The sequence below is a fragment of the Podospora pseudopauciseta genome (genome assembly GCF_035222475.1).
Source record: "Podospora pseudopauciseta strain CBS 411.78 chromosome 7 map unlocalized CBS411.78m_7, whole genome shotgun sequence".
In the NCBI taxonomy this organism is placed as follows: domain Eukaryota; kingdom Fungi; phylum Ascomycota; class Sordariomycetes; order Sordariales; family Podosporaceae; genus Podospora; species Podospora pseudopauciseta.
This window is the reverse complement of record NW_026946667.1, coordinates 2,967,891-2,992,591: the sequence shown is the minus strand read 5'-3', so window position 1 is coordinate 2,992,591 and position 24,701 is coordinate 2,967,891. Positions and strand designations below refer to the sequence as shown.

Genomic DNA, 24,701 nt, shown 5'->3' with positions numbered 1-24,701 from the left:
ACCCCATGAAAATGAGAACCTAACTTGGATGTCAAAAGAGCTCCTGTCAAATGCCCCACTTATAGGCCCCCCCTGTCCACCATGGTTCACGAACCCCAGCATGGCAGGCGGTGTCAGCCGGCAGATCCATCGCAACGGACTCCAGCGTGCACCCACTCAACTCACTCCCATCGCTCGCTCACTCGGCAGTCACCAACCAGGCTGGGATGAGTTGCTGTCTGAACTGCTAACTGACGACGACAAACAACCACATTCAAAACAACGATTTACAACCACCACCACAACAACAGAACGACGGCAAATTCATTCTCTTGATCCTTGCACACTAAGCTTCGGTCCAAAAACAACCCCTCAAAATGGCCGATGTTGCAGAGGAGGCGCCTTCCGTTTCGGAGCCCCTCGATCTCGTCCGCCTGCTGCTCGACGAGGTTGTGTTTGTGAAGCTGAGGGGAGACCGTGAGCTCAAGGGTCGGCTCCACGTAAGCTTGCCTTCCTTTCTCAACACTGCCAGCACTTCCCAGCACCTCCTGGCCTTTTTCTGCGACTAACCTACCTATGTAGGCTTACGACAGCCATTGTAACCTCGTCTTGGGGGATGTGGAGGAGACGATATACGTGGTTGAAGACGAGGAGAACGACGAAGAAGTCAAGGTCAGTGAAAAGTCCATCATAGTGGGGGCCACCTACCTGTTGGATGCCATGTCAAGAACTGCGGCTAAAATGTGCCCTTCGATGTACACAGACTATCAGCCGGAAATCCGAGATGCTTTTTGTTAGAGGTTAGTACTTTTAGATCCATCTCATCAGGTCTGTGGACCCCGGCTAACATTCCATGCAGGTGATAGCGTTGTGCTCATCTCCCCTCAGTCACGGATTCACTGAAAGTGGCAATATCCATGCCTTCAGCGCGTCCAACCATGAAGCACTTGACGATCAAGCCTACACTCAGTGCCATTATTGCTCATGCTACCCGACCAGGTTTCTGAACAGATGAGCATTTAGCCTTAGCCCTGGATCCCATCGCCGAACTGTTCGCTGGAGGTGCCAACGAGAACGCGCTCTTGGCTGCTTTTGGCCCATCCGAATCAAGACCTGATCACATGGGTCTGGCAATGGAGTGTATGGGAAGGTCCATTACTGGTTAGCTACAACAGAGGAGTACACTCCTTCCAAAAAGGGTCGTCAAAGGGACCTTCAGAGATTGCGGCTTGGTGCGAGCCACCGTTTCGTCTGAAGAATACTGACAACTATAAAGGCAAAAGAAAAAAAGACACGAATATATTTAAGAAACAAATGTAAAACCAAGATGAAAAGTCACCCATCACATGGGGCCTGCCCGAACTTCCAGCGCTCCTGAAAATGCTCGATTTCGCTGCATCGTCCCCGGTATTCTATCTGTTCTCAACAAAACAATCAAGGGTGCTGATGTACAGCCCTAGTGGGAAGGGGACTTTCAAACAGACAGATCATGCGTCGGCCATCACCTCAGCTCCTTTACTCTCCTCTGTTGCTGTTTGTGGAAGGGGGGCAGTACTCTCGTCTCCCTGTTTGGCCATCAAAGGCTGAGACGGATCATACCCAACACTCTTGACGATCCCCAGACCTTTTGTTCTCCCCTCGCGGAAAAGTAACCGATCTCCCGGCGCAAGATACTCGGGCCGTTGCACAAAGCGAAACGCGACTGTAGCTCGGTCACCAGTTCGTATAAAGGGGCGATCAACGTCAATGATGGCACAAGTTTGCGAAACAGGTCCGACATGCAACATGGCCTGGTACTTGGTTTTGATCGTCGTGGCGTGTGACAGGATGAGGACTAGACTGATTTAGCATGAGAGTCCGACATTTTCCTAGGTACCGCGGGGGTGGAATATGCGGCTTACCTTCAGCAACAAACTCGCGATAGACTTTTGGGGGGGCGCCGTCCAACTTGGCGAGAACAACCATCCCTTTCCGCACATCCTTGCGTCGTATTCTACGAAGGGCAAATGAGGCGGACTGGCCGGCGGATGCCATGGGAACACCAATTCTTTTCCTCTCGATCGAACGGATAGATGTCTGGGTAAACCGACCCAGGGAGTCCGGCCCTATTTGTACATCGTCGCCTGCGTGGATGACGCCGGACTTCACGATACCACTTACTACCGTTCCGACGTGCGGCACACTGAAGGTGTCATTGACGTGGAACTCGAATGGAGCCTCGGCGTCGTAGCGGCCGTGGTGTGGCAGAATGTTGAGAAAGGATCGGACCAGGTCGAGGTTCTCACCCGTCACATTGGAAACCTGGAAGATAGGGCAGATACGCTGGCTCACAAACTGGGTGGCCGTGTTGATGCACTCTTCGCGGTTCTTGATGAATATTGGTATTTTCCGGGCCCCCGGGCTCTTTAGTATCCTGGTGATCTGGTTGACCGTCTGTTCCAGAATCTGTGGCGGACAGATGTCTATCTTGGTGATGACAACCATCACGGGCACGTTGAGGGCAAGGGCAATGCCAAGATGTTCTTTGCTCATGCCGATCAGCCCATTGTTCGCTGCCACCATCAGTAGGCAGTAGTTTGGGCTGCTAGACAACAGTCCAAAGACCGTGGTGCGAAGATAACGTTCATGACCAGCCAGATCGCTAAAAGTGATTACTTTGGCGCTGCGTTTTCCAATCTCCTCCCACGATAGCTTGCGGCCTGGCGTGTCGGACACTACAACTTCGCCCTTGGTATCGAACCCCATAATTTCCATGCCGACAGACGATGTCCGCCCTGTCTCGATTTCGTGCTTGTGCCGGAACAGGTTGACTCGCGCCTTGCCCCTTCCATCGTCAAGATCGCCTTTGACCAGCACGCCCAGCATGGAGCTTTTCCCGGCGTCAACATTTCCCACCACTGCTATCCTGGTCTCGATGACCTCCTCGACGGTGGAAGGAGCCTGTCGAACCATCACTTTGCCGCTGCAATCCTTGTCTTTGGTGGGAGCTCCATCCAGCTCCCCGCCCACGTTCTTGGTCAACAAGAGCTGACACTCTGCCCCGAGCTTCTTTGCGGCGTCGATGACGCGTTTGTATGCCGTGTCCCATTCATCTCGTGTAAGCTTCATGCTGTCGCCATTGTCCTCCACGCCCACATCAAACACGGTCTCGCCATGGCCCTCCAGTAACCGTTTCTGTATGATCTCGGAGAGCCCCTCCAGGGCGTCCGTGCTGCTTTCCGGAGACAGTAGAAACTCTCGTAACCTCACGCGCGGCGCTGGGTCAGAAAGGTCGAGGCTGTCGAGAATGTCATCGAGCTCGTCATGGTGCTCATGGTCGGCGTCGGCCTGGGCACTCTTGGCTGTGGCAGAATGGTGGGCAGCACTGCTGGTGGCGGGTGCTCTGGAAAGCGGAAAACGTAGCGCTTGTTGCTGTTCGACATACTCGGCGAAGTCGCTGAGGGCTGCTTCTCCTTTCCGCTTCTCGTGCGGCAACTGTTTTGCAGATTTGCTGTTCATGATTGTGGCGGGGTGCTCTCTTGAGCTCCTAGATGAAGGCGATGCAAACGGATGGAACACCAACAAGGAAGCAAGCTCCACCGGATGCCAACTCAGAAGAAAGACACCGGCTGGGTCAGTGCAATACCAAAGACAGCTGCTGTTGGCTATTTATGCAAGAAGACGCGAGGAGGGATATAAGTCTAGAGGGAAACAATGAGTCCAAGATGCTGGAATGTAGGCCTAGGTTCGCCGGTTGAGTCGAAGCTCCGTCGAGTCACCACCAATCGAACCTGAGCTAACGGCAGGTGAGTAAACGTCCATGAAGGGTTAGGTGACTTATCGATAAGCCAACTTCCCCATCCCCACCTCCCCGCAAACTGGAAGTACCTACATGGCTTTGACATCATCCTGATTCTATTCCCAGGGCAGCTCTAATATAGATCAATTTTGGAAAAAAAGCAAAAGAGCAATAGACTCTTTATGGTTGTATACTTTTCATTGTGGGAGTATGTACAATATATATATCTCTTTGTTCCCACTCTCTCGATAATGGCCATGAATCATGACAGATGCAGACCCTTCCCCTTTTTCAATTTCCTTGCCTCCAAACGCCCTTTTCTTGAATGCTCCAGCCGAGGAGATGCCAGACCCTTTGAAAACGCAACAACTCTTGCTCTATAGACACCAAACTGACCGATTGCTCTCACCCCCGCTCCTCCTTCCTTTTTTTTTTGTCCCTGAAACAAGTCCAAACAGAAAAAAACGCCCAAATTGCAAGATTGTAGATAGAACTGCCATGCGTGCTGCTGACGCTGTTCCCGGGGGTATAATGCAAACAAAACAAATAAACGCCGCTGTCAAGCCCATTGCTCGCCGTCTCCCTTTTCAAAAATGCACACTTGTTGACCATAGGGTGGAGGTTTCCCACCAGTCTGACTGCAGTGGAACGTCCGGGCCCAGCTGAAAGGGGCTTTTCACCTCCCTTCAGAACTTGCCCTCCGATGACCGCGAGAGCTTCCTCCTTCCTCTTCCACCACCAACCTGTGCACCGGGCCCGCTGTCAGAGCGCTATCCAGTGGCTCAATCATCTCGGCAATTGACGCGTCGCTGTGCAGATTGGTTTCTTGAGAATAGGCCGGCGGGCTGGGGGGCACATCTTGATAAATAGGCGGGGCTTCGTTATCCCAGCTGATCCCAATGCCCCCGCGCTCCGTCAAAATGGTGCCGAAATGCATGCGCAGGATGCGTCCAACCCCGGTGTGAGTGACCAAAGAGGGCTTGTTCACTGGCGCCCATTCCTGAGAGACCACCATCTCCACCATCAGCTGGTGACTCACCTCGGTCCCATCCTGGCTCTTGGTATCACAGGCAGACCTGGCGTGCTTCCCTAGGCTGTACTCCAGCTCGAGCTCCACCTTGGCGTCATTGGCGCTGGTATAGTCACTTTTCCAGCCCGAGAACAGCGTCTTTTCACCAATGATCCGCGTGTCGCTACGAACGATGCCTTTCTTGGGCTGCGCACCCTCCTCCCTATCTCCCAATCTGGGACTGTGCCGACCGCATGCCGGTGCTACCGTCTTGATCGTTTCCTCCAGTCGCCACGTGAGCTTCTTGAGTTTCCAGTATTCTATCGTGTTCACCTTCGGATTGAGCTTAGAGATTCCATCCAGTCGAAGTGCCAAAGTGTAGCTTCCAATCGGGTGTATGACGTGAGGGTAGTGCGCACTGGCCTTGATGTTGGTGGGGGGGAACACTCGGACGGAGTGATGTGGTATCTCGGATGCTGGGAGACTGCGTTTGACATCGAGAACCTTTTCGAGCCTGATGGGCGGTACCGGGGTGATGCCGTTGCTCCTGGGAATGGCTTCGGCTTTGAACTCGTATGAGATCGAGACGAGAGGAGTTTCCATGCTGGCAGGTAAATGGCCCTCCATGAGCACAGAGAATGGGAACGAATGCTGGCCTAATGTGACATGGTGTCAGCTTATGAGATTTGCAAGGCCACCTCTCAAACAACACCTACCTCTCATCATCACCAAGGGGTGCTCGAGCATAGACCACTTTTTGATCTCGGTATACTGACTGGTGCACTCGGCACAGTGGTTGGTAAAAGGCTTCTTTTGCGATACCCGGATAGTGAGCGTCGCTGTAAACGATTCGATCTCCAGGGCCTCATCCTTGATGTGGAGAAAGAGCTGCCCGGATAGCAGAGCGCCGGTGCTGTTCTCGGCATTCCCGTACATGACGATGGGCGGAGACTCGAGCTTCCAGTCCAGCGAGGCGGGGGTGTGTACATGGCTCTCCTTGTTGGACCGCCCAAAATGCATGCCGGGGAACGAGAGCCGGTGGTGGTGCCCATGATCCTTTTCTTTGTGTGAATCCGAGGTAAAACTGCTGGTCCGGGAGTCGCCCATCTTCAAGCGTGGAACGTAGGGCGGAGCATGGGAATCGTCAAGCTCCTCTTCAGATGTATAGGCCACTAACTCTGAGCCCGTACTTCTTCCGCTGCCGGGTGGGGAGGCCCGTCTCCGGGAACCCGAGGATGACTTTTTGGTGAAATTTGAAACTTGGTGCTCCAGGGAATGGGTCGACGACCGGAAGAAGTTGGCTACTCGGTGTGGCATATTGGCTGTTCTATTATTGATTTCCAAGTTAGGGAAGCCCCTGCCAATAGCGGGGTGGGCTCGGGGCAGGCACGGGGCTACTACCGGCTGCAGGCGGCCTGCTGCTGGATGCGCCGCTTCTGCTGAGGCCTAGAAAGGCTTAGAGAATGCGGGGAAGGTGTCACGGGAGGATAGGTAGCTTGAGCGCTCCGCGCAGTGTGTGCGTCAGAGCTGCCGTGTCACCTGCGAAAGCCAAAACTGCTGAAAGTGGTCCAGTTGCTAGGTGTTGAGGTGGCGCCCTTGGTTTTCGTGGAAAATCCTCGTTGCGGTGGTTTTCCCTGTCCCCAATATCCATGAAATGTCAACAAGAGATAGTTCGCCTTCTTTTGATTCGATTCGATTATCCTTCGACGCGTGGTATGTAATCGAGTGCCCGTGGCTCGTTTTCTTGACTGGAAAGTGAAGATGGGGTTACCCAGTGTTGGGATTTGAGGGTGTGAAGATGCGAATAACAGCGTGGAGATGGGTGGTGGGATAACGTCTATGGTTTGAAAGAGCACGGCTATAAGTCTACCAACAATTACTCAGAGGTCTGACGCAAGAGCAGGATGCTGGCTCGTCAGAGTATTTGTATGTCCCCGGGGACCAGTCCGGCCTTTTCCATCAAGTAATTATGTGTAATAGATGGCCAGGGCTTAAAGGGTTCCACCTGGACAGCCCACCACCGACCGAGCGAGCGGCAGGGCCGCGAACAAAACCGACCAGCTGGACCTTGTTGCTCCGCCATCGATCGATCCCCTTTGTTGTGTGCACCTTGTAGTCCACTTCCGGTCCACATGGTCTTGACAGCATGAGTCCAGGAAAGGCTTCTCATCATTGCGCAGCCAGGGTAGCACTTGTTTTGATGCTATGTGCCCCGGCGGTTCTGAGTGCCTGATGAGTTTTGACTGTGACGTGGGCTCACGTAAGTTAGGTGGAAAAATACTTGCAAAAAGACAGACAGTGGTTCGTACCAAGCATTGATCTGGAGCACCCCTTACACTACCTCTTCCATGTGCAGGGCGGATCTTCACCTGGTCGATCCCGCATGTCAGTTCACTCCACTGCCCGGGCCAGTCAGCACCACAGTCGGTATCCATACCGAGCCCTCGCCGAAGCCGAGATCAGTGCTGAGTGAGACATCCGGAGAGCAAATGTCAGTGCTCCGAGCTTACCGAAGAGCCCCATCTCTCCAGGGAATAATGAGGACAATGTAAACCGCATGTTCCAAGTCTGCGATCTGCCGTCGTACCTTTCTTCCAACTTGCAAGTGAGTGGTGGACTGGGGCTGGAGGCACGCTTTTCAGGTCACGGGCTAATGCTGAAAGCCAACCTACTAGTCACAAGGCTTGCATGAGCTCACAAACTGGATGCCAGCTTTCAAGCTTCAAGCTCTTTGGGCTCCGCTGGAGAGACTGTCAAGGCAAAATCCAGGGTCACCTGGTGACCCAGTGACCTCTTCCCAAAGTCCTGGGGCTCCACCTCGAGGGAAAATTTTGTGTGCGGCAAAGGTTCTGTTCCATGGAATTGGCTTTGTTTGCCCCATATTCCAAGCTTGCACCGGGTGCTTGGAAAGCGGCCGAAGAAGCCAAGCTCGAGTCGAACATTCGTCCCCCTTTCCTTTGTCCACTGCAAATTTCTCGCTGCTCCCCTGCAAGCTGACGTTTGTGGTGCAAAGAGACTGAAAAACAAGAGTTGTGCGGGAACCCCTCGCCTGGATGGTATTAATTTCCCCCGCCATTTCTGCTTCTGCGCTAAGATCCAGCCCTATGACGCGATGCTCAGATATCTCTAAAATACTCGACAGTGCGTATATCGTATCTACGCTCGGTACTGGGTTATCCGTAAAAATAAATAACACAGGCCCTCAGAGTACCGCGTGACATAAATCATCTAAAAGTCTTCCAAAACCACGTGTCTCTGCCAACTTCAGACTTCCTCGGAGATGGCATGTTCCGTCGGGCGTTGTGCGTTGCATCGAGCAGTCTGGGTGAGAGCCTCATGTGCCACCTGATGCCCAGATGCACCAGGTGCAGTTCCAGTTAGGTAATTCCAGGAACCTCCCAGCCAAACGATCTTTTAACCTGCAGGCCAACTCGGGCGGTTTACTGATGGTGTGTAAACGGAAACCTTGTCAAAGATGTCATTGGCCAATTCGTCAACTCCAGCAACAAAACGCCACCAGGCTGTATTCTGAGTACCAGGGCACTAGGGCTTCAGGCGGCCTGCGATGGGACGTTTGAGGAAAAAAACTGGGGAAAAAACCCAGTCGTAATTCATGTGTTTCAGGCACCGGAAATCGCTGGGGTCGGACAAACTGGCTTTAGGACGGCCGAGTCCGTGATGTCGGAAGGAGCCGACATTTTATCCCTTTGACTGGGCGAAAAGTCCAATTTCGGTGGGGCTGCTCTGCCACAAAATAAGCATGTAAGTGACAGCGAATTATAGCACCACACCCACTAAGGGTCGCTATAAGTATAGAGCTTTTCAGGTACTACTTCTCTTTTTTTCAGCGCTTATTTAGCGGTTGTATATACTGTGTAGAATAGTTCGCTTAGAGATTGCTCTCCTATTGGTTCAAAAGTGGCCCCACCGAAATGGGACCTTTTTACCAGCCAAAGGGATGCGGGGCACCGGGCCGAAACTCTCTCGGAAGTGGCACCTGCTACGGGGCCCCGCCGACCTGGGGGGTTTTCTCCCGGACACTTGGGTCATTGACGGTCTCGCCAAAATAAAACTATCGAGTAAATATCGAGTAAACATTGAGAGCGCATCGTGGCCTAGACTCTCGACGATGCTCGGCTTTCAAAAGCTTCATCCCATATGCAAGTCCTGGGTCAGTGGCACTGTGGCTAACCTAATGGCTTTGCAAAATGCAAGGCAACAACTTGCAAGATAATTGATATAACAGGATTCAGTGGCAGTGTGGCTCAATACTTTGTTATGTTGAGGACATAAATACGCATCAATCCTCGCTCTGGGACTTCCTTCCTTGATCCATGGCTAGCTAGCGCCCTGTCAACGGATATGTTCCTGGATTCCTGGATTCCCTGGATCCCTTGGGTCGAGAACGAAAGGACTCCACCATGTACCTGGTTCCGTTGACTTTCAACTGCGGGATGTGGAGTCTGGCAAGCAAAATTCTCTGATGCTCTCGCTGTGTTTCCCATCATGGTGGATTCTAGTCTCGGCTACAGCCGCTTATTGAAGGCGCGAGAACGACAGCTCAGCATCACACCTTGGGAGAGGGTCGAAAACCAGAATACCACGATGAGGCTGGTAATACTAGAATTCTCCAGAGCCTGAGACAACACCGTGATGGTCCAACACTCATCAAACCAAAATAAAAAACGAATGTTTCATGAACATCGGCGCCCCTGGTTTGGCTCTAAAGTAGAACAATTGGGTTCACCATTTAGATTCAAGGCAAACAGAGATCTCTGGCATCATCTAAACAACTGCTCGTGACAGATCATCAAATTTGCTCATGCCTAAGCGCCTGCCATAACGACCAGGGAAGCTTCCAACTTTTCTTTACCTTGAAGGGGTCAAAGTTGGCGTTCTCCAAACGCTTCAGATAATCCCCGGCTGCAACAGCCTCCAGCAACACACCAAACCCACGCTTGACATCGGAGCCAGCAGTCTCGACGTTGTGTGCAGCAGATGAATACACATGTTCGGCTTCACCTTCGTGTTCATAGTCGTGATCAGGCCCTTTTCCCAACCTCAGGTTCTTGAGCATCTCCCGGGCTGTAATAAGATGATCATTGGCACGCGTGGCGACGTGGAAAACAGCATCCTGAAGTCCCTCAGCGTTAGGACCCATTCGAAAGACATCTTCCTCTTTCAAGCCCGCATCCGCCATGACATCCAGGGGAAGCAGAAGCGCCGGGCTTCGGGTGCTCCCGAGATTGGCCCCTGAGGGCCCCTGGATGGGCGTTGAAGGTGCCGCGAGCACTGGAATTCCCCGTAGTGTCGCGACAATGCCGCAAGCTTTGCCAATATGGCTGGCGAGGTGATCCATGTGGACAGACCGCATGGGCATGAAAGCCAGCGTCATGTACATCAAGGTCGCGTAGGTGTTCTCGGAATAGTCCTCCAGAGCGGCCAAACTGACGAAGGGCCTGTTCTCCATGTGCCGTTCCCTTGTTTTGATAAACCTCAGCAGCCAGAATTTGAGAGAGTTGGCACTTCCATCCCCAGCCCTGGACTTCAATTGCGCAATAGCACTGTGCAACAAGATGGCGATAGGTTCTCGAGGCGGGCTTCCAGCAAAGACCCTCTCGATTGTGTCACGCCAGAACTGGATGCGCAGTCGGCCGATGGTGGGGTTGGAGACGGTTTCGGGAAGCCGAGCAAGCTCGAGATTGAGTGTCCGGAGCGCATGGTATGCATCGTTTGCTGACCGCGGAACAAACTGCCGTATCAAGTAGGTCTCATAATCGCTATGTCTGCAAAGGGTCGTCAGCCTCTTATTTGCCTCGTAGGTGGTGGATGGAGACGTACTTGAGCTGGTTTAGACAGTAGTCGCGGGACTGAGTCACATCGGCATCTGTGACAATGCCGCGACGGCATTCTCGAACCCATCGGGGGGCCGTCCACTTCAGGCCATGGCCAGCAGTTCGAATCGACCGATACATAGATAGTGTTTGTGAGGCGCCCTAGCGCAGTGGCTCCATCCTGCAAGTCAAAGTCAAAACCCTTTCCATTCTGTTGCGGCGTTTTGGGTGAGGAACAGCAAACATACTGTGTACCTTGGGGATCAAAGCGATGGCCATTTTCGCCAATTGCAACGGATCGCTAGGAATGATCGTCTTTGAACTTCAATGACGAAATAGCGGGTCCTGACACGTTAAATTAACTAGCAACATGGTCACCTGATTTTGTGGATCAGCAACGCCAAAATTCGCGGTCCCGTTGACTCGGCGCGTCTTCCACATGCAACCATGCAACGTTAAAGACCACGGATACGTACCGCCACCATCCTTTTGCTCAGCGACACCCACCTGCTTTCAATATGGACTTTGCCGACTCAGACGAACCCCCAAGCAAAAGACGCCGCTTCTTTTCCGGCGCACAACCTCAAGAAGAACATGCGACTCAATATGCGAACCTCTCGTCCCTACCACCAAATGACTTCCCGAAAACTGCTGCTACTTCCGACATGAATCCCGCCGTGATAGCTTTTGACCAACCTACCTTCGAGAGCTTCGTTGGCGAGACCGTCAGCCCCGACATCATCGCCATCCTCAAAGAACATTGTGGGGACAATGTCGAGAGGGCAATCAACCTCTATCTTGACGGCACCTGGAGGACCCTGAAAAGGAAGGCCCCGCCAACTGCCACGATGCGACCCGGCCCCACGTCCCCCACACAAAGCAACAGAGCCAGTCCGAAGGTACCTCACCAAGCGCCAGCCACATTCCACTCGATGCCTGAATCACGCTATATCGGCGCCTTTGGTGCCGAAGGCTGGGCAACACGAAGTGGCGCTGGTCTTGTGAAGCATGGAGATATCGTCATGATTGAACGTCATAAGATCCAGCCTCCCAAGAACAAAGTACAATCCAAGCTCACGGCCGCTACTGCGAGGAGGAACGATGTGATTGTCCGCTTCTCTGATAGGACTGGTCGAGAGATCGGCCGTCTGGCAAAAGAAACCGCTGATTGGGTCTCAACTTTGATAGACCAAAAGATATGCAAATTCGAGGGCATATGTGTATATGCTCCTGACCGGCTTCGGACAAACGACACTGTTTATCTCCAGCTCAGATGTTCGCTCTTGCGGTCTTGTTTTCTTGGAAGGGGGTTCCAAGTCGCCGATAACAGAGATGCCAGTCCGTTCGATCAAGGCGAGTCGACAGAGGAAAGGAGTTTGCGGCTGCGGCAGGTAGCTCTCGTCAGGCTCTTCCAGGAGATCAACCTGGTCCCAACCCGAGCAAATTCTGCCGCCGCCAAACATCGACGTCAAGAACTACTTCAGGCGGCCGAAATGGAGGATAAGAAAGAAAAGGAAAAACCAACAACCCGGTCAGAGTCTCAGGAAAATCCATCCTCTTCTCCGAACTCTGACGAGAACGAAGATGGGCAAGAACTTGAGCAAGACCAGCTTGATGCGCTCTACAAGAAAGCCCAGTCATTCGACTTCAATACGCCCGAGGCCGAGCCAGCTGATACCTTTGCCATGACTCTTCGTACCTATCAAAAACAGTCTCTGTATTGGATGATGGCGAAGGAAAAGGACCAGCAAAACAAGGAGCGTGAGGAGTCTATGCATCCTCTTTGGGAAGAGTACACCTGGCCTCTGAAGGACTACGATGATAAGGACCTGCCCCAGGTCCCCGATCAACCTGCATTTTATATCAACCCATACTCGGGAGATTTATCTTTAGAATTCCCGCGTCAAGAACAGCACTGTCTGGGGGGTATTCTGGCTGATGAAATGGGGTTGGGAAAAACGATCCAAATGCTCAGCCTGATTCATTCGCATAGGTCCGATGTGGCAGTGAAAGCACGGCAGTCTCCTCCTCACCCAGTTGGCTTTGTTAATCAACTTCCCCGTCTGTCCGTCGTCAATGGCGCAAGTATCGCAGCCAACGCCCCATGTACGACCCTGGTTGTCGCGCCAATGTCCCTGCTGGCCCAGTGGCAGAGTGAAGCCGAGAAGGCTTCAAAGGAGGGCACCCTGAAGTCCATGGTCTACTATGGAGCCGAGAAAAATGCTGATCTCTTGACCTTATGCTCTGAAGCCAACGCCGAAAATGCTCCGGATCTAATCATCACCAGCTATGGTGTGGTGTTGTCGGAATTCACTCAGATTGCATCAAAAGGTGGTGACAGGGCAACCACTCGTGGTCTCTTTTCACTCAACTTCTTCCGGGTTATCTTGGACGAGGCACACAATATCAAGAATCGACAGGCCAAGACTTCAAGAGCTTGTTATGAAATTACGGCGGAGCACAGATGGGCGCTGACGGGCACCCCGATTGTGAACAAGCTAGAGGACCTATTCAGCCTCGTCCGGTTTCTGCGGGTGGAGCCCTGGAATAACTTTTCTTTTTGGCGTACGTTCATCACGGTGCCATTTGAATCCACAGATTTTGTGCGGGCCTTGGATGTTGTCCAGACGGTCTTAGAACCCTTGGTGATGAGGCGGACGAAGGACATGAAGACTCCCGACGGTTTACCACTGGTTCCACTTCCGCCGAAACACGTCGAAATTGTCGACATCGAGCTTTCCAAGGCTGAGCGCGACGTGTACGAGTATGTCTTCACCAGCGCCAAGCGCACATTCAATGCCAATGTGGAGGCAGGCACTGTGATGAAGGCTTTTACCAGCATCTTTGCCCAGATTTTACGTCTTAGACAATCCTGTTGTCACCCTGTCCTCGTTCGCCATCTCAGTGCCAATGCAGATGACGAAGAAGCTGCTGCCGCTGCAGACGCGGCTGTCGGATTGGCAGACGATATGGATCTCCAGGCCCTCATCGAACGCTTTACAGCGACGACAGATGATGCCGCCGACTCCAACGCTTTCGGCGCCCATGTGCTGAACCAGATCCGAGACGAGGCGTCCAACGAGTGTCCCATTTGCGCCGAAGAACCGATCATTGACCAAACCGTAACTGGGTGTTGGCATTCCGCTTGCAAAAAGTGCTTGCTTGACTATATTCAGTATCAAACAGACAAGAACGAGTTGCCAAAGTGTTTCCAGTGTCGTGAGCCTATCAACAACCGAGATTTATTCGAAGTTGTCCGTCATGATGATGATCTCGATGATGGAAGGCCTGGTGATGGGTCGCGTGTTACGCTGCAGCGCCTCGGGGTCAACAACTCTTCTGCAAAGATTGTAACACTCATCAAGAAACTACGTGGGCTGCGGAAGGGACACCCTACAATTAAGTCCGTCGTCTTCAGTCAGTTCACGTCGTTTCTTTCTCTCATCGAACCAGCTCTCACCCAAGCCAACATGCATTTCGTGCGACTGGATGGTTCAATGAGCCAAAAGGCCCGGGCCGCTGTACTCGAGGAGTTCAAAGAGTCCAAACGATTTACCGTGCTCTTGCTCAGTCTTAAGGCAGGCGGGGTTGGACTGAACCTTACCATGGCAAAAAGGGTGTTTATGATGGACCCTTGGTGGAGTTACGCAATCGAGGCGCAAGCTATCGACAGAGTACACCGGATGGGTCAAGAGGACGAGGTCAAGATTTACCGCTTCATTGCAAAGGGCAGCGTGGAGGAGAGGATGCTCAAGATACAAGAAAGGAAAAAGTTCATGTGAGTCTCTAGCCACCTCCAAGGCCCCTGCAATCAGTTTGCTGACATGAGTTCCCCTTACTCGCAGTGCCTCGTCCCTTGGAATGATGTCAGACGAGGAAAAAAGGGTCCAGAGGATTGAAGACATCAGGGAGCTTCTTAGCTAGTCTTGATTGGAGGCTTATCTATCCTATACATTTTGGGCCCACGGCGCCTGTAGCTTTGTCGGTTTTGGCACACAGCTGCATCAAAGTGGCGTTGGGAACAGTAATAATATCCGGTGTTCCATTATCTCACTCCCTGTTGTTGCTCGACTAATTCAGGGGCATGACACCTACGGCGCGGAACTTCCAAGAATGCTGCCGGATTGATCATGAACCAGGTCGTCACGACTCTCATCTCAAGCACCATCCCCGGATCCATCACTGTCATCGAGGAATGAGGAACGGTCAGGTAGGGTCGGAATCAGGCTGGTACACTGACCGGGCCTCCTGTTCTGGTGCCAGCAGGATGAAGTGGCACTGACTCAACGACGCTAAAGCGGTCGGCGCGTCAAGCGGTGACCTCGTCGATCCCGGTAGCTTTCAGCCAAGTGTGAACGACTTTGTTCACTCAAGCGGCACCTCCGTTTAATCTGGCTCCGATACGAAACTGCGCAATATAAGTAAGTTATCATGCCAACCCGAACATGGTAAGAAGATCCAACAACCACGCTCCTTCTCCGCAGTCAGATTTCGCTGTTCAAACCACACACTCTTTCCAAATCGTACTACAAATCACCTCGCACACAATCATTACAACTTTGAAACTGTCCGCTTCAGCCACTCATACATTACAATAACTGCCCCCATACACTCTTTCTAAACTAAATCATCAGAATGAGGACCTCCGCTGTTTCCTTGGCCGTGTTCATTGTTGGTGCTCTCGCCAGCCCTATCAACATGGACATGGCCCGTGCCGAGCAGCAAGTTGAGGTGCCCGCTGCTCTCAAGATGCAGCTCCGGGACACGGAGTGTGCCGCCAAACGCAATCGAGACGAAAATAAATACAACCGCCACGGACACATGACGTACTACGAAGTCGGACCTGGTGCCTGTGGTCACGACGACAGTGGCAAGGGTTATACTCACAACATCGTGGCTATTTCATCGGCACTGGTGAGCGGTCAAGATGCCGGCGATGCTTGTGGCCGCAGGATTTCCATCAAGGGCCACGATGGCAAGAAGGTCACTGCCGTTGTCCGTGACAAGTGCCCTTCGTGCCCCCCCGGTGGGATCGATGTCAGCCCAAAGGTTTTCAAGGAGCTTGTGGGTAGTTTGGACGTGGGGAAGACTGAAGTGTCATGGACTTTCATTTAGATAATGTAACAGCAAAATTGACTGAACAGCACTCTCGTTATGTAGGTTTACTGTGGCGGTCTGCTTTTTTTTTTTTTTCAATCAACGGCTCCAACTTCGATTTTACTTGCAGTGTGACTCGAATGTAGAGCATGTATAATTTGGCACACAAACTGTTTGTTGGTGCAGTAAGCGTGAAGATGATTTAAATATACTGAGCAATAAATAAGTAAAATAGCTGTCTACCTTGTATGTACGGTGTATGTATGTGTTTATCTAGATTGATATCAACGCTTTGACACAATACAATATTAGCCATGTTCATGACCCGGGCGTCACTGCCCCACGACCGTTCCAGTTCTCATTCAGAACGAGAAGGCGATCATCACGGGGGATGATGCTTTCTTTCATGACTCCACTGCCTCATCCCGCGATAAATCATCCGCTATCACAGTCGATAGCTGCCAGCCAATGCCTGAGAATTCCGCTCCTTGCCATCCGCGAGAAAGTACCGAGGTAGGTATTTTGGCCCCCCCGCGTCCTTCGCCATCCAATTACAGCTATTACTGCAGGCCACCCGGGCAGTATCTGAGCTTGCCACACATCCTTATTATAAGCTCTCAGAATCCACGCCTTTAGCTCCTCGATCTCGGTCGAATAGGACTCATCGGGGCCACATGCTTCCACGCAACGGGGTTGCCAACCGTCGCCTCATTGTTATTCATAGTAGGCTATCGCGACATCTGCGGGTTGTAGGCGTACTGGCGGCTATCCCGATACACAGATCCAGGCTGACCGCTTTCGCGATAAGTGCTCTCCCAGTCCCCTTGGACTGTTGAACCAGCCAGGCTGGTCATATGGGATGAGTGTAGCTCATCCCTCTCCGTGGTTAACCGTTCTTGTCTGATTTCAGTCGATATGAGCACATATCCAGAGCTTGCCAAAGGCCACGATACCCCGTTGCCCTGTCGAGAGTCGACGCGATGGTCATCTTGCTTGTAGGGTGTCACAGCGACACGGTGGTGCGAAGAGGCATCGAAGTTCTCGGCCAGTGTGTCGTTCTGCGAGAGGACTCTCACGGTGCCAGCCGAAGTTTCAAGGCCCTCATCACGGTTATTGCGCCGTATAAAGGTACGCATTCCCGACATAGTAGCACTTGGGATCTGGGGGAGGTCGCTGAGAGACTCCTCGTCACTATGCTGTGCCCTTTTTTCCCGCCATCGCCTCATGCGTTCGTGGAAGGAAAACAAAGCTCGCGATTTAGGGCTCGGGCCTGCCGCTCCTTTCCGCTCTTCTGAATTCTTGTTCGTTTGGAATGCGAGTAAGGTGCGGAAAACAGTCAACGAGCCCATTAGCACTGCGATAGTTGCTTCCATGAACTGCCAGAAGAACTCCCACGGGATATCGATGCCCTGTGCTCCTTTAATTTTGCTGGCCCTTGTGATGGCAATACACACCATGACCAAGGACAGGCAGAGAAACATCCCCAGGGCCACCTTTTGTCGGGTCTGGATCTTTGCTTGGTAGAGAATAATGATTGGGATACTGACAATCATGAGGTCGGTGGTTGCGTCCAGGCCAGTCACGACGCCGGTCAAAGATATGTAAAGGATGTTTTTGGAAGGGGAAAAACAGGAAACTACTCATGATTAGTTGATGTCTATACAAATGAACACCGCTCTTGACTGGTGGGAGTAAGAAGTATTGAGAAGAACTTACGAGCCTTAATCCCAAATTCGGAACACAGAATAAATGGCTCTGCCACAAAGAAAAGGTACGAGACGATGGTGATCCCTACTACGGCCCAGTAATAGCGTTGGACCCTTGTCTTCCAGATCAATTGCCGGAAGAAGGCGAGAAAGGAGAATTTGACGAAGAAGATTGCGGTCCATGCAAGGATGAGGAAGGTGTGAAACTGCTGTGTTGCATGATTCAGAAGGTCCATCAAGAGCTCCGAACTGATTAGAAAGGCTAGTGCTGGGTCTTTTTGGAGCGCGGCCGAGAGATAGATGCGGTCGCAGCTGTGAAGAAGCAGGCCGGTTGTCACCGTTAGGGCTGTGGCTGCCATAAACAAAAGATAATCATCCAAAGATAATCGCCTCAGCGTCTTGAGGCGGATGGCTACTCTTGCAACTACCGACAGGATGGACAAGGCAAAGAAGACGCCCACCGTGACCTGCGTTGAGATGTCAGCTTAATATGTTCTCTTTCTCTGCAGGTGCCCTCATATACTTTAAGAGTGATCTTTTTGAGACTGGCATGGTCGTCAACAATCGCATCTAGTTCTTGCTGGGAAACCATTGTGCCTGGCGCTTGGGGTATCAACAAGAGATCGCGAGTGTCGACCAGGAGGATCTGGGAGGTAAGGAGCAGATGAAGAAGTGAGGTGGGAAAGCCAGAAGAAGCTTCGCACTTCTAAACACCCGACACTTGGTGATATGCCCATTTTCTCACGCTGTGCCACTCATAAGTCTTACACCCACGTACTCATCTTGCACCCTTCGTTGCCAATCCCGCGGCCCACACCTCCAGTAGAAATGGGATATCCTACATATGCGCACACCAAAAAAGGCAAGGGGCTGGTTATTTTGGTCCACCTACGTCCACCCAAGTGGCACAGCTGGCCACGCTAGAGAGAATGGGACTAGGGTAGCCTATTCTAAGTGGTCATTATTGTGCCACAAGCGTGCCGGGTATGCGCCCAACAGGCGCATGGCGACCACAAGACGCTGCAGCGATCACCATCACCAGTGACAGATGAGGGAATATTGATCACTTGCGGTAGACAAGTGAAAATGCATTTGCCCAATCCTGTCTTTGTCTCCATTCACAGTACTGGTACCCGTTCAACACCAACCTCCCGTCGGGTGTTCTTGAAGATATGACACGGGTGAGATTGAATTTCATCTTGTGCAAGGCTCCAGATCACCTATATTTGTTAAGGCAAGCCGATTCTCATGGGTTCTTTTATGGGTTGCAGGTTATCAAGGGACCTCCAGTTAAGCGCTTATGACCAGCATTGGTGGGGGGCTCAATGAGATCTGGAGGCTGTGCCGATTCTGGGCCACAAGGGCTGGGGTTTGAATTGAACTCCAATGTAACCCCGCAATCCAATCGGCATTGGGGCACCAACTCATTGCCCTGCTGGTGGGTGATGGTAGGGCTATGTGCAGACCGAGCTGGCGGTGGCACAGTCTCACCCGGCACGACGGAGTGGCGCAAGATAACCACCCAATACGTCGGGTTTCCCGAACACAATGTTGTACAAAAAGATCCAGAAACGCTGCCTTCGTCAAGATCCTCATCAGTTACCCAACTTGCTGACTCCACCTGGTGATACCCCAAATTTACCTTGCACAAATTCGGCCCCCCCCGCCACCATTCCCATCCCGTCAATTATCATGACCTTTGCTGTCGACCAGGCCGACCTCGCGTGGAGCAGACTGTTGGACTCCCTCGAACGGGAGCCAGGTCCCCTACACAGCACCCACGAAGCATTTACTTTCATTATCATACTATTCTTCCCATTCGCAGTCCGATACTATGTGGAGCTGTTTATAAACCACCGCCTATATCTCGACAAAAACGCTCGACGGGCCCAATGCTCCTCGTCCAACCTTGTCATTCATCAATGTCACGACCGGTGACTTGCTTGAAGATGCGGCTTCTCCCAGAAAACTTTCGCAGGCAGAATGATTCTTCTTGGCCGACCACAATCAACGACCTCTACCATAGCTTCCTGGCCACATTTACCTTGAAGCTATATTAACCGCCTCGTTCCAAGCATGTGACGATGTTGGCCCTCCAACAAATGTGAGGCCAACAAGGGTCAGAAGAGATATACCAGTCATATATTCTAGCTAGATATTGCCACCCGGACCGTGACTTCGGGGTATGAAAGGGCAAAATACAGCTGCTGTAGCTCGGAATGATAGATCCTGGAGGACCTGCTATTCCGTGCTACAAGCAACACATGAATGAGCAGTTCCAGGTTATGAGCCAAGCCTGGCAGCAAAGATACATGTAGGGACAACGAGGTAGAGTTCACGTCAACCATGACGAAGCATAGTGGGTGACAATAAGCGCGAAGAGCCTGTTTGTTGAGTAAGACGGATGTGTGTATATAGAGTGGTGACTAAATGAAATTGAGAGTTCAGAACTAGTTACGCAGAAGAGACGCGGTCTATTCTTGCCGAACCAGCTGTCAACAAATCGACACAAGCGGGGCTCGGTGCGACGGCTTGACAAGACTCTCTGGTTTATTCATCGATTGTGCGGAAGACTGTGAATGTGGCCTCTCCAAACTCCTTGTCCAGTCTGCTCTGTAGTTTATCAAGAGTTTCCGAGTCGGCCCCAACGGCCATGACGTCGCCTGAGTCAGAGAGCTTGGGTCGCGTCAGCTCAAATGCGAATATCGTGGCCTTCAAAAATTGCGACACGCGTTCAGTCTCAGGTATGACTTTGAGCTTGAGCTCATCACTAAGCATGAAGGACGATATCTGCAAACCCCGAATCGAGTAAGCAAGGATTGGTCTTTTGCGGTCATTGTGGAATAGATCTTCGTTCCCAAGACCAAAGAGGTTGATAAAGATACTAAAAAGTGCCGTAGGATGGTCTGGTCCGTCGCTTCTATTTATGAAGTGGGACTTCGTTACCGTAGTGGCTTCAGCTGGGGAGGATGGTTTGAAGAGCGTCAGTTGGGGTGCACTGGATCTGCAATAATGCTGCCAAGAGTGATGGTCCCCTCAGAAAGGTGCCATCCCGATGTGAGAAAGTATGTGTTTCCCACTTCTTCTTGTTGTGACATGGCCCCCGAGAGAACCGAAAATTTGCGTCTAGAATTTAGGTTCGAGTGGGGTTTGCCCTCAGGAGAAAGATGCAGGGTGTTATACTCATGAATGCGAAACGCAAGTCACGGATTGCCTCCTATGTAGTGTGACATGGTGTGACAGTAAAACAGCCGATTCTGAATTTCGTCTTCACTTCAGGCTAAATAAAGATAGGTAAGATAGCTTAATTGCTTATTTAAGAGATCTTATCCCCGCGCATTACCCCCTACAGGGATTAGGGCAATATATAGCGTTTATAACTACATCGCTAACTATGTTGCTATTTCTACCTTTACAATTAAAGTTCTTTTAATTAGAATTATTAATTAAAGCTGTTAATTAAAGCTGTTAATTAAAGCTGTTAATTAACCAACTTTTTAGTTTTATATTTATATGTAAGTAACTATATTATCATAATAAATAAAAAATACTTTTGTATATATAAGTATAAATTTATACTGTTAATTGTCTAAGGAAAGTCTAGAGCTATAGTTACTGTGGTTGGTATAGAGTTAAATAGATAGTTAATAATATAGTCGATATTGTAGTTGATAGTATAGTTAATAATCTAGTTAATGCGGATAGTTATATAATATTTATAAAAAATTTTACTGGAGTTTACAGAGGTTTAGAAAAATATTTGGGATGCTTTTAATTTTTAGCGGGTTTTTCGCTGGATTGGGTCTCCTAAAAAAGAAATTTTCTTCCTTTGTTTAGCGCTTATAGAGTTAAAGAAAGTGGTAGGCTTAACTTTCTAAACGCGCTGGTATTTTTTTAAAGGAAATCTGGTAGTAAGCTTAGCTGCGTAAAGCTTGTTATTTAACTTTTTAATTTTTTTATATAAAAATATATCTGAATAGCTCTTAATATAGGTTTGTTTCTAACATAAATTCTTTTTAAAAAAATATATAAAAAAAAATTAAAACATCACCCAAAAATAAAACCACAAAAATAAAAAAATTAAAATAAAAAAAAAGTGAAAAAAAAAATAAAAAAAAATAAAAAAAAATAAACAAATTTTTTTTTCTTTTGTAAAAAAAAAGAAAAGATTAAAAAAAGAAAAAAAGATTAAAAAAAAAAAAAAAAAGACCTGTAGATGCTTTAAATGCGGAGCGGAGCGGAGTTTCTTGTATAACTTTAATCTTTGTAGAAGGTAGTGCGTAGATATTAAAAAAAGTAATGCAGTGAGATAAAGTCATTAGAATTTTTGCAAGAGGTAAGCTTACCTAAGTATTTACTATGAATAGATAGAAATAACGTAAACTATTTAAAATTAATTATACCTGGACCGAGGTACTTTTAATGGGTATAAAATCCTTAATATCTTTGACATTATTTAGGCTTAGGAATAAACTAAAAAACTGAAATAGGAAATTCGTAGGTATGTTTTAAAACTATTAGAGTAAGTATTAAAATATAATATATAATTAGGCTATACTTAGTGTTGTATGCTCTGATTAACCTTAAAGTATCGTATTTTATTAGAGACGGCATTTTAAAGATTTAGGGTTAAATATAGGCTAGGTTAAATAGCAACGATATGATTTCTTTATAAGGTTGTAAAGGGAAAGAAATAGGGTAAAGCTTTTTAATTTCTTTAATTAAGAGGCGTAATAAACTCTTATAGTGCTAACTAAAAGCTAGAGTAAATATCTTATTATTGCGCGAGGGAAAAGAAGATAAAAGCGAAGCTTACCATAAAGCGGTGTCTAAATATAGTCGGAACGGTGCTAGTCTGGTCATGTTCTACACTCGCAACCCTTTCCAGTTATTCCTTTAGTACCGTAACAACTTTCTATACTTTTAATCATCTTTAAGTTTTCTAAATATTTATTTTAAACCCATATTATTAATAATGTATAGCGTAAAAATCCGCTCATTGTTGTATAGTGTAATTTTATTATTTAAAATATTCTTATTTATAGTAAAAAATATATACATTAAATGCCCATATATTACAATAATATAATTTTCAATATATATGATTTATATAATTTTTAAAAAGAAAGTACAATTATTCATGTATGTAGAGCATATATCATTGCATTTTTCGGAAAGCTTTAAAATACTGTTTTAAGTATTAACAGTTATACTCAAAAAAGATTATACCGCAAATTTGTTCTTCAATTAAATATTTAACAGTCTTTACTTTACCGAATTTATCAAAATAAACAAACAACTTAAAAATACTAGGATGCAGCTTCAAAATTGTATATTTCTTATATATGTTCTAAGTTTTATATACGCCAAGAAGAACCAATCTAATAAGGTGGGCAATATCGTCAATAGTAGTCACTTTTTATTAAATTAATAAATTATTAAAATTAGTATTATTATCAATAATTGTAAAATGTATTTTGGTTTTATATCTTTGTTATAAGATTGTTTTACATTTCTGATATTACCTATATGAATTAGCACTCAGTATTTAATGAATAATTAGCGACTTACTTATTATTAATTAAAAAAAAATATTGATAATAAAAAAGAATGTTGTAAAATGAAGCGAATAGTTTAGTAATATTATTTTATAAGTGTTAAATAAGTGTAATTTATAGATGAATATAACAAATTTGATAAATAAAACGAAGATTTTCAATGTTTTAGCTACCGGTATTTATTACTTAATGTTGAGATGGATGCTATTGAGGCCTATAGAATATAGGCTCGAATAGCTGTCGGCGCAGCACACTAAGAGCGAAGAAGACTTTGACCGCTGTACTTGACAGACCGAAGTACTGAAGGAAGATGAATTATAAGACGACGCCCTATAATATATAGAAAGGTAATCACCGTAATATAGGCTTGTGAGGCACTGAATAGATATAGTAAACCAGTATCTTAGTTGAACTTGTAGACTAATAAATATTACAGTGAACAGGGTCTGGAGGAGAAGTTTTATAGGCCTTCAGTCTTTCAATCGCTCTCCGAGGCTCTTTTTAATCCCAGCTCGAACGCCCGCTAGGTGCGCTAATCAAGATAGAGTTACAAGCCACATTGCGCTACCGTTTCACCTTTGCAAGGCGCAACCTTGGCGCCCGGTTTCTCGGGACCCTCGGATTGCTTCAAAAGGGCTAAGTTCCACTCCAGTTGCGGTAGTCTCTGAACTTCAGTGAATACTGTTGATTCCAAGCTATTGTATTGCTTCTGAAGCCTTGTATTCTACAGAGGTTAGATGCACTCTAAAGCCCACAATCAAATGTTGTATTTCAAAATTATATAATTAATATTTTACTTTAAATAAATTGACGGGAGGCTAAAAAGCATAGCTTAAATAAGCTAAAAAAAAGTCGTAAAATAAAACTACCTATACTAACTTTTACATTGTTAGGCTTATTTTTTTATGGAAAAGAAATATATTAAATATTATCCTTAAAACTCTTTTTTAGATTTCTTTTACTATTAGAATAAGATTTATATCAACTAATTTATAGTTAAAAAAGTAATATTATATGTGTAGATAGTAGAAAAGCCTATATTTCTATGTTATTTCTTTTACTAATATCAACTATATTTGTACAAAATATGCCCTAAAGATAATCTAGAAAAGATAGTTAATTTACTACCAATTAATTCAAATAAAGCCTATTTGGAAATTATCGATCTTAATTCAACTATTTTTTCTAGATCTTTATTCTAATATTAATTGTTGAAATAGGTGCTATTGAGGCTTGTAAATACAGGCTCAAATAGCTATCGGCGCAGTACACTGAGAGCGAAGACTTTGACTGCAGCATTCGACAGTTGCCGTGGCACTGAAGGAGGGTGGATTACAGGGGGGCGCCCTGTAATATATAGAAGAGAGTCACTGTAACATAGGCTTGTGAAGCACTGACGAGTGTGGTGAACCAGTATATTAACTGAACCTTATAGTCTAAGAAATATCACAGTGAATAAGGAGTGAGGCAGAGGTCTTATAGGCCGTTGGCTTTCTACTCGTTCCCTGAGGATGACTCCGTTCCCGGGCCCGAACGCCCGCTAAATGCGCTAACCAAACATAAGGTTAGGAGCCACGCTACAGGCTACGTTGCGCTACCGTTTGACTGCTGCAGGGCACTGGCCTTAGCGTTTAGCTTTCCGGGACCTCGGATTGCTTCCGGAGACCGAGCTTCCGTTCCGGTAATCGTGGTCCCTAAACACTGCTGATTCAAGCCATTGTATTGCCTCTGAGACCCTGT

The 24,701-nt window shown here is 48.4% G+C and overlaps 8 protein-coding genes across 8 annotated transcripts; 4 read left to right on the top strand and 4 right to left on the bottom strand.

Moving 5' to 3' along the window:
- Positions 1-53: 53 nt before the first annotated feature.
- On the top strand, positions 54-1,305 carry LSM3 (U4/U6-U5 snRNP complex subunit lsm3). Its single transcript, XM_062915170.1, has 4 exons — positions 54-479; positions 562-651; positions 743-779; positions 839-1,305. Exons 1-4 carry the CDS (start codon positions 357-359, stop codon positions 880-882), a joined length of 294 nt encoding a protein of 97 aa, XP_062762190.1. The 5' UTR covers positions 54-356; the 3' UTR covers positions 883-1,305.
- A 2-nt stretch (positions 1,306-1,307) lies between these two features.
- Positions 1,308-3,745, bottom strand: QC763_701540 (uncharacterized protein). Its single transcript, XM_062915171.1, has 2 exons — positions 1,881-3,745; positions 1,308-1,813 (listed from the first exon to the last, which is right to left on the bottom strand). The coding sequence occupies exons 1-2, from the start codon at positions 3,475-3,477 to the stop codon at positions 1,467-1,469; spliced, it is 1,944 nt and encodes a 647-aa protein (XP_062762189.1). The 5' UTR covers positions 3,478-3,745; the 3' UTR covers positions 1,308-1,466.
- Positions 3,746-3,878: 133 nt separating this feature from the next.
- On the bottom strand, positions 3,879-8,419 carry LDB19 (Endocytosis regulator). Its single transcript, XM_062915172.1, has 2 exons — positions 5,483-8,419; positions 3,879-5,422 (listed from the first exon to the last, which is right to left on the bottom strand). Exons 1-2 carry the CDS (start codon positions 6,081-6,083, stop codon positions 4,434-4,436), a joined length of 1,590 nt encoding a protein of 529 aa, XP_062762188.1. The 5' UTR covers positions 6,084-8,419; the 3' UTR covers positions 3,879-4,433.
- A 953-nt stretch (positions 8,420-9,372) lies between these two features.
- Positions 9,373-10,894, bottom strand: QC763_701560 (uncharacterized protein). The gene is made up of 2 exons (XM_062915173.1): positions 10,608-10,894; positions 9,373-10,552 (listed from the first exon to the last, which is right to left on the bottom strand). The coding sequence occupies exons 1-2, from the start codon at positions 10,739-10,741 to the stop codon at positions 9,577-9,579; spliced, it is 1,110 nt and encodes a 369-aa protein (XP_062762187.1). The 5' UTR covers positions 10,742-10,894; the 3' UTR covers positions 9,373-9,576.
- Positions 10,895-11,001: 107 nt separating this feature from the next.
- RAD5 (DNA helicase rad5) lies at positions 11,002-14,763 on the top strand. Its single transcript, XM_062915174.1, has 2 exons — positions 11,002-14,378; positions 14,446-14,763. Exons 1-2 carry the CDS (start codon positions 11,119-11,121, stop codon positions 14,522-14,524), a joined length of 3,339 nt encoding a protein of 1,112 aa, XP_062762186.1. The 5' UTR covers positions 11,002-11,118; the 3' UTR covers positions 14,525-14,763.
- A 472-nt stretch (positions 14,764-15,235) lies between these two features.
- On the top strand, positions 15,236-15,715 carry QC763_701580 (uncharacterized protein; the record flags this gene model as incomplete). Its single annotated transcript, XM_062915175.1, has 1 exon — positions 15,236-15,715. The coding sequence occupies one exon, from the start codon at positions 15,236-15,238 to the stop codon at positions 15,713-15,715; it is 480 nt and encodes a 159-aa protein (XP_062762185.1).
- Positions 15,716-15,875: 160 nt separating this feature from the next.
- QC763_701590 (uncharacterized protein) lies at positions 15,876-18,607 on the bottom strand. The gene is made up of 3 exons (XM_062915176.1): positions 17,927-18,607; positions 17,414-17,870; positions 15,876-17,333 (listed from the first exon to the last, which is right to left on the bottom strand). Exons 1-3 carry the CDS (start codon positions 17,993-17,995, stop codon positions 16,426-16,428), a joined length of 1,434 nt encoding a protein of 477 aa, XP_062762184.1. The 5' UTR covers positions 17,996-18,607; the 3' UTR covers positions 15,876-16,425.
- A 488-nt stretch (positions 18,608-19,095) lies between these two features.
- Positions 19,096-19,341, top strand: QC763_701600 (uncharacterized protein; the record flags this gene model as incomplete). The annotated part of the gene is made up of 1 exon (XM_062915177.1): positions 19,096-19,341. One exon carries the CDS (start codon positions 19,096-19,098, stop codon positions 19,339-19,341), a length of 246 nt encoding a protein of 81 aa, XP_062762183.1.
- Positions 19,342-24,701: the final 5,360 nt, after the last annotated feature.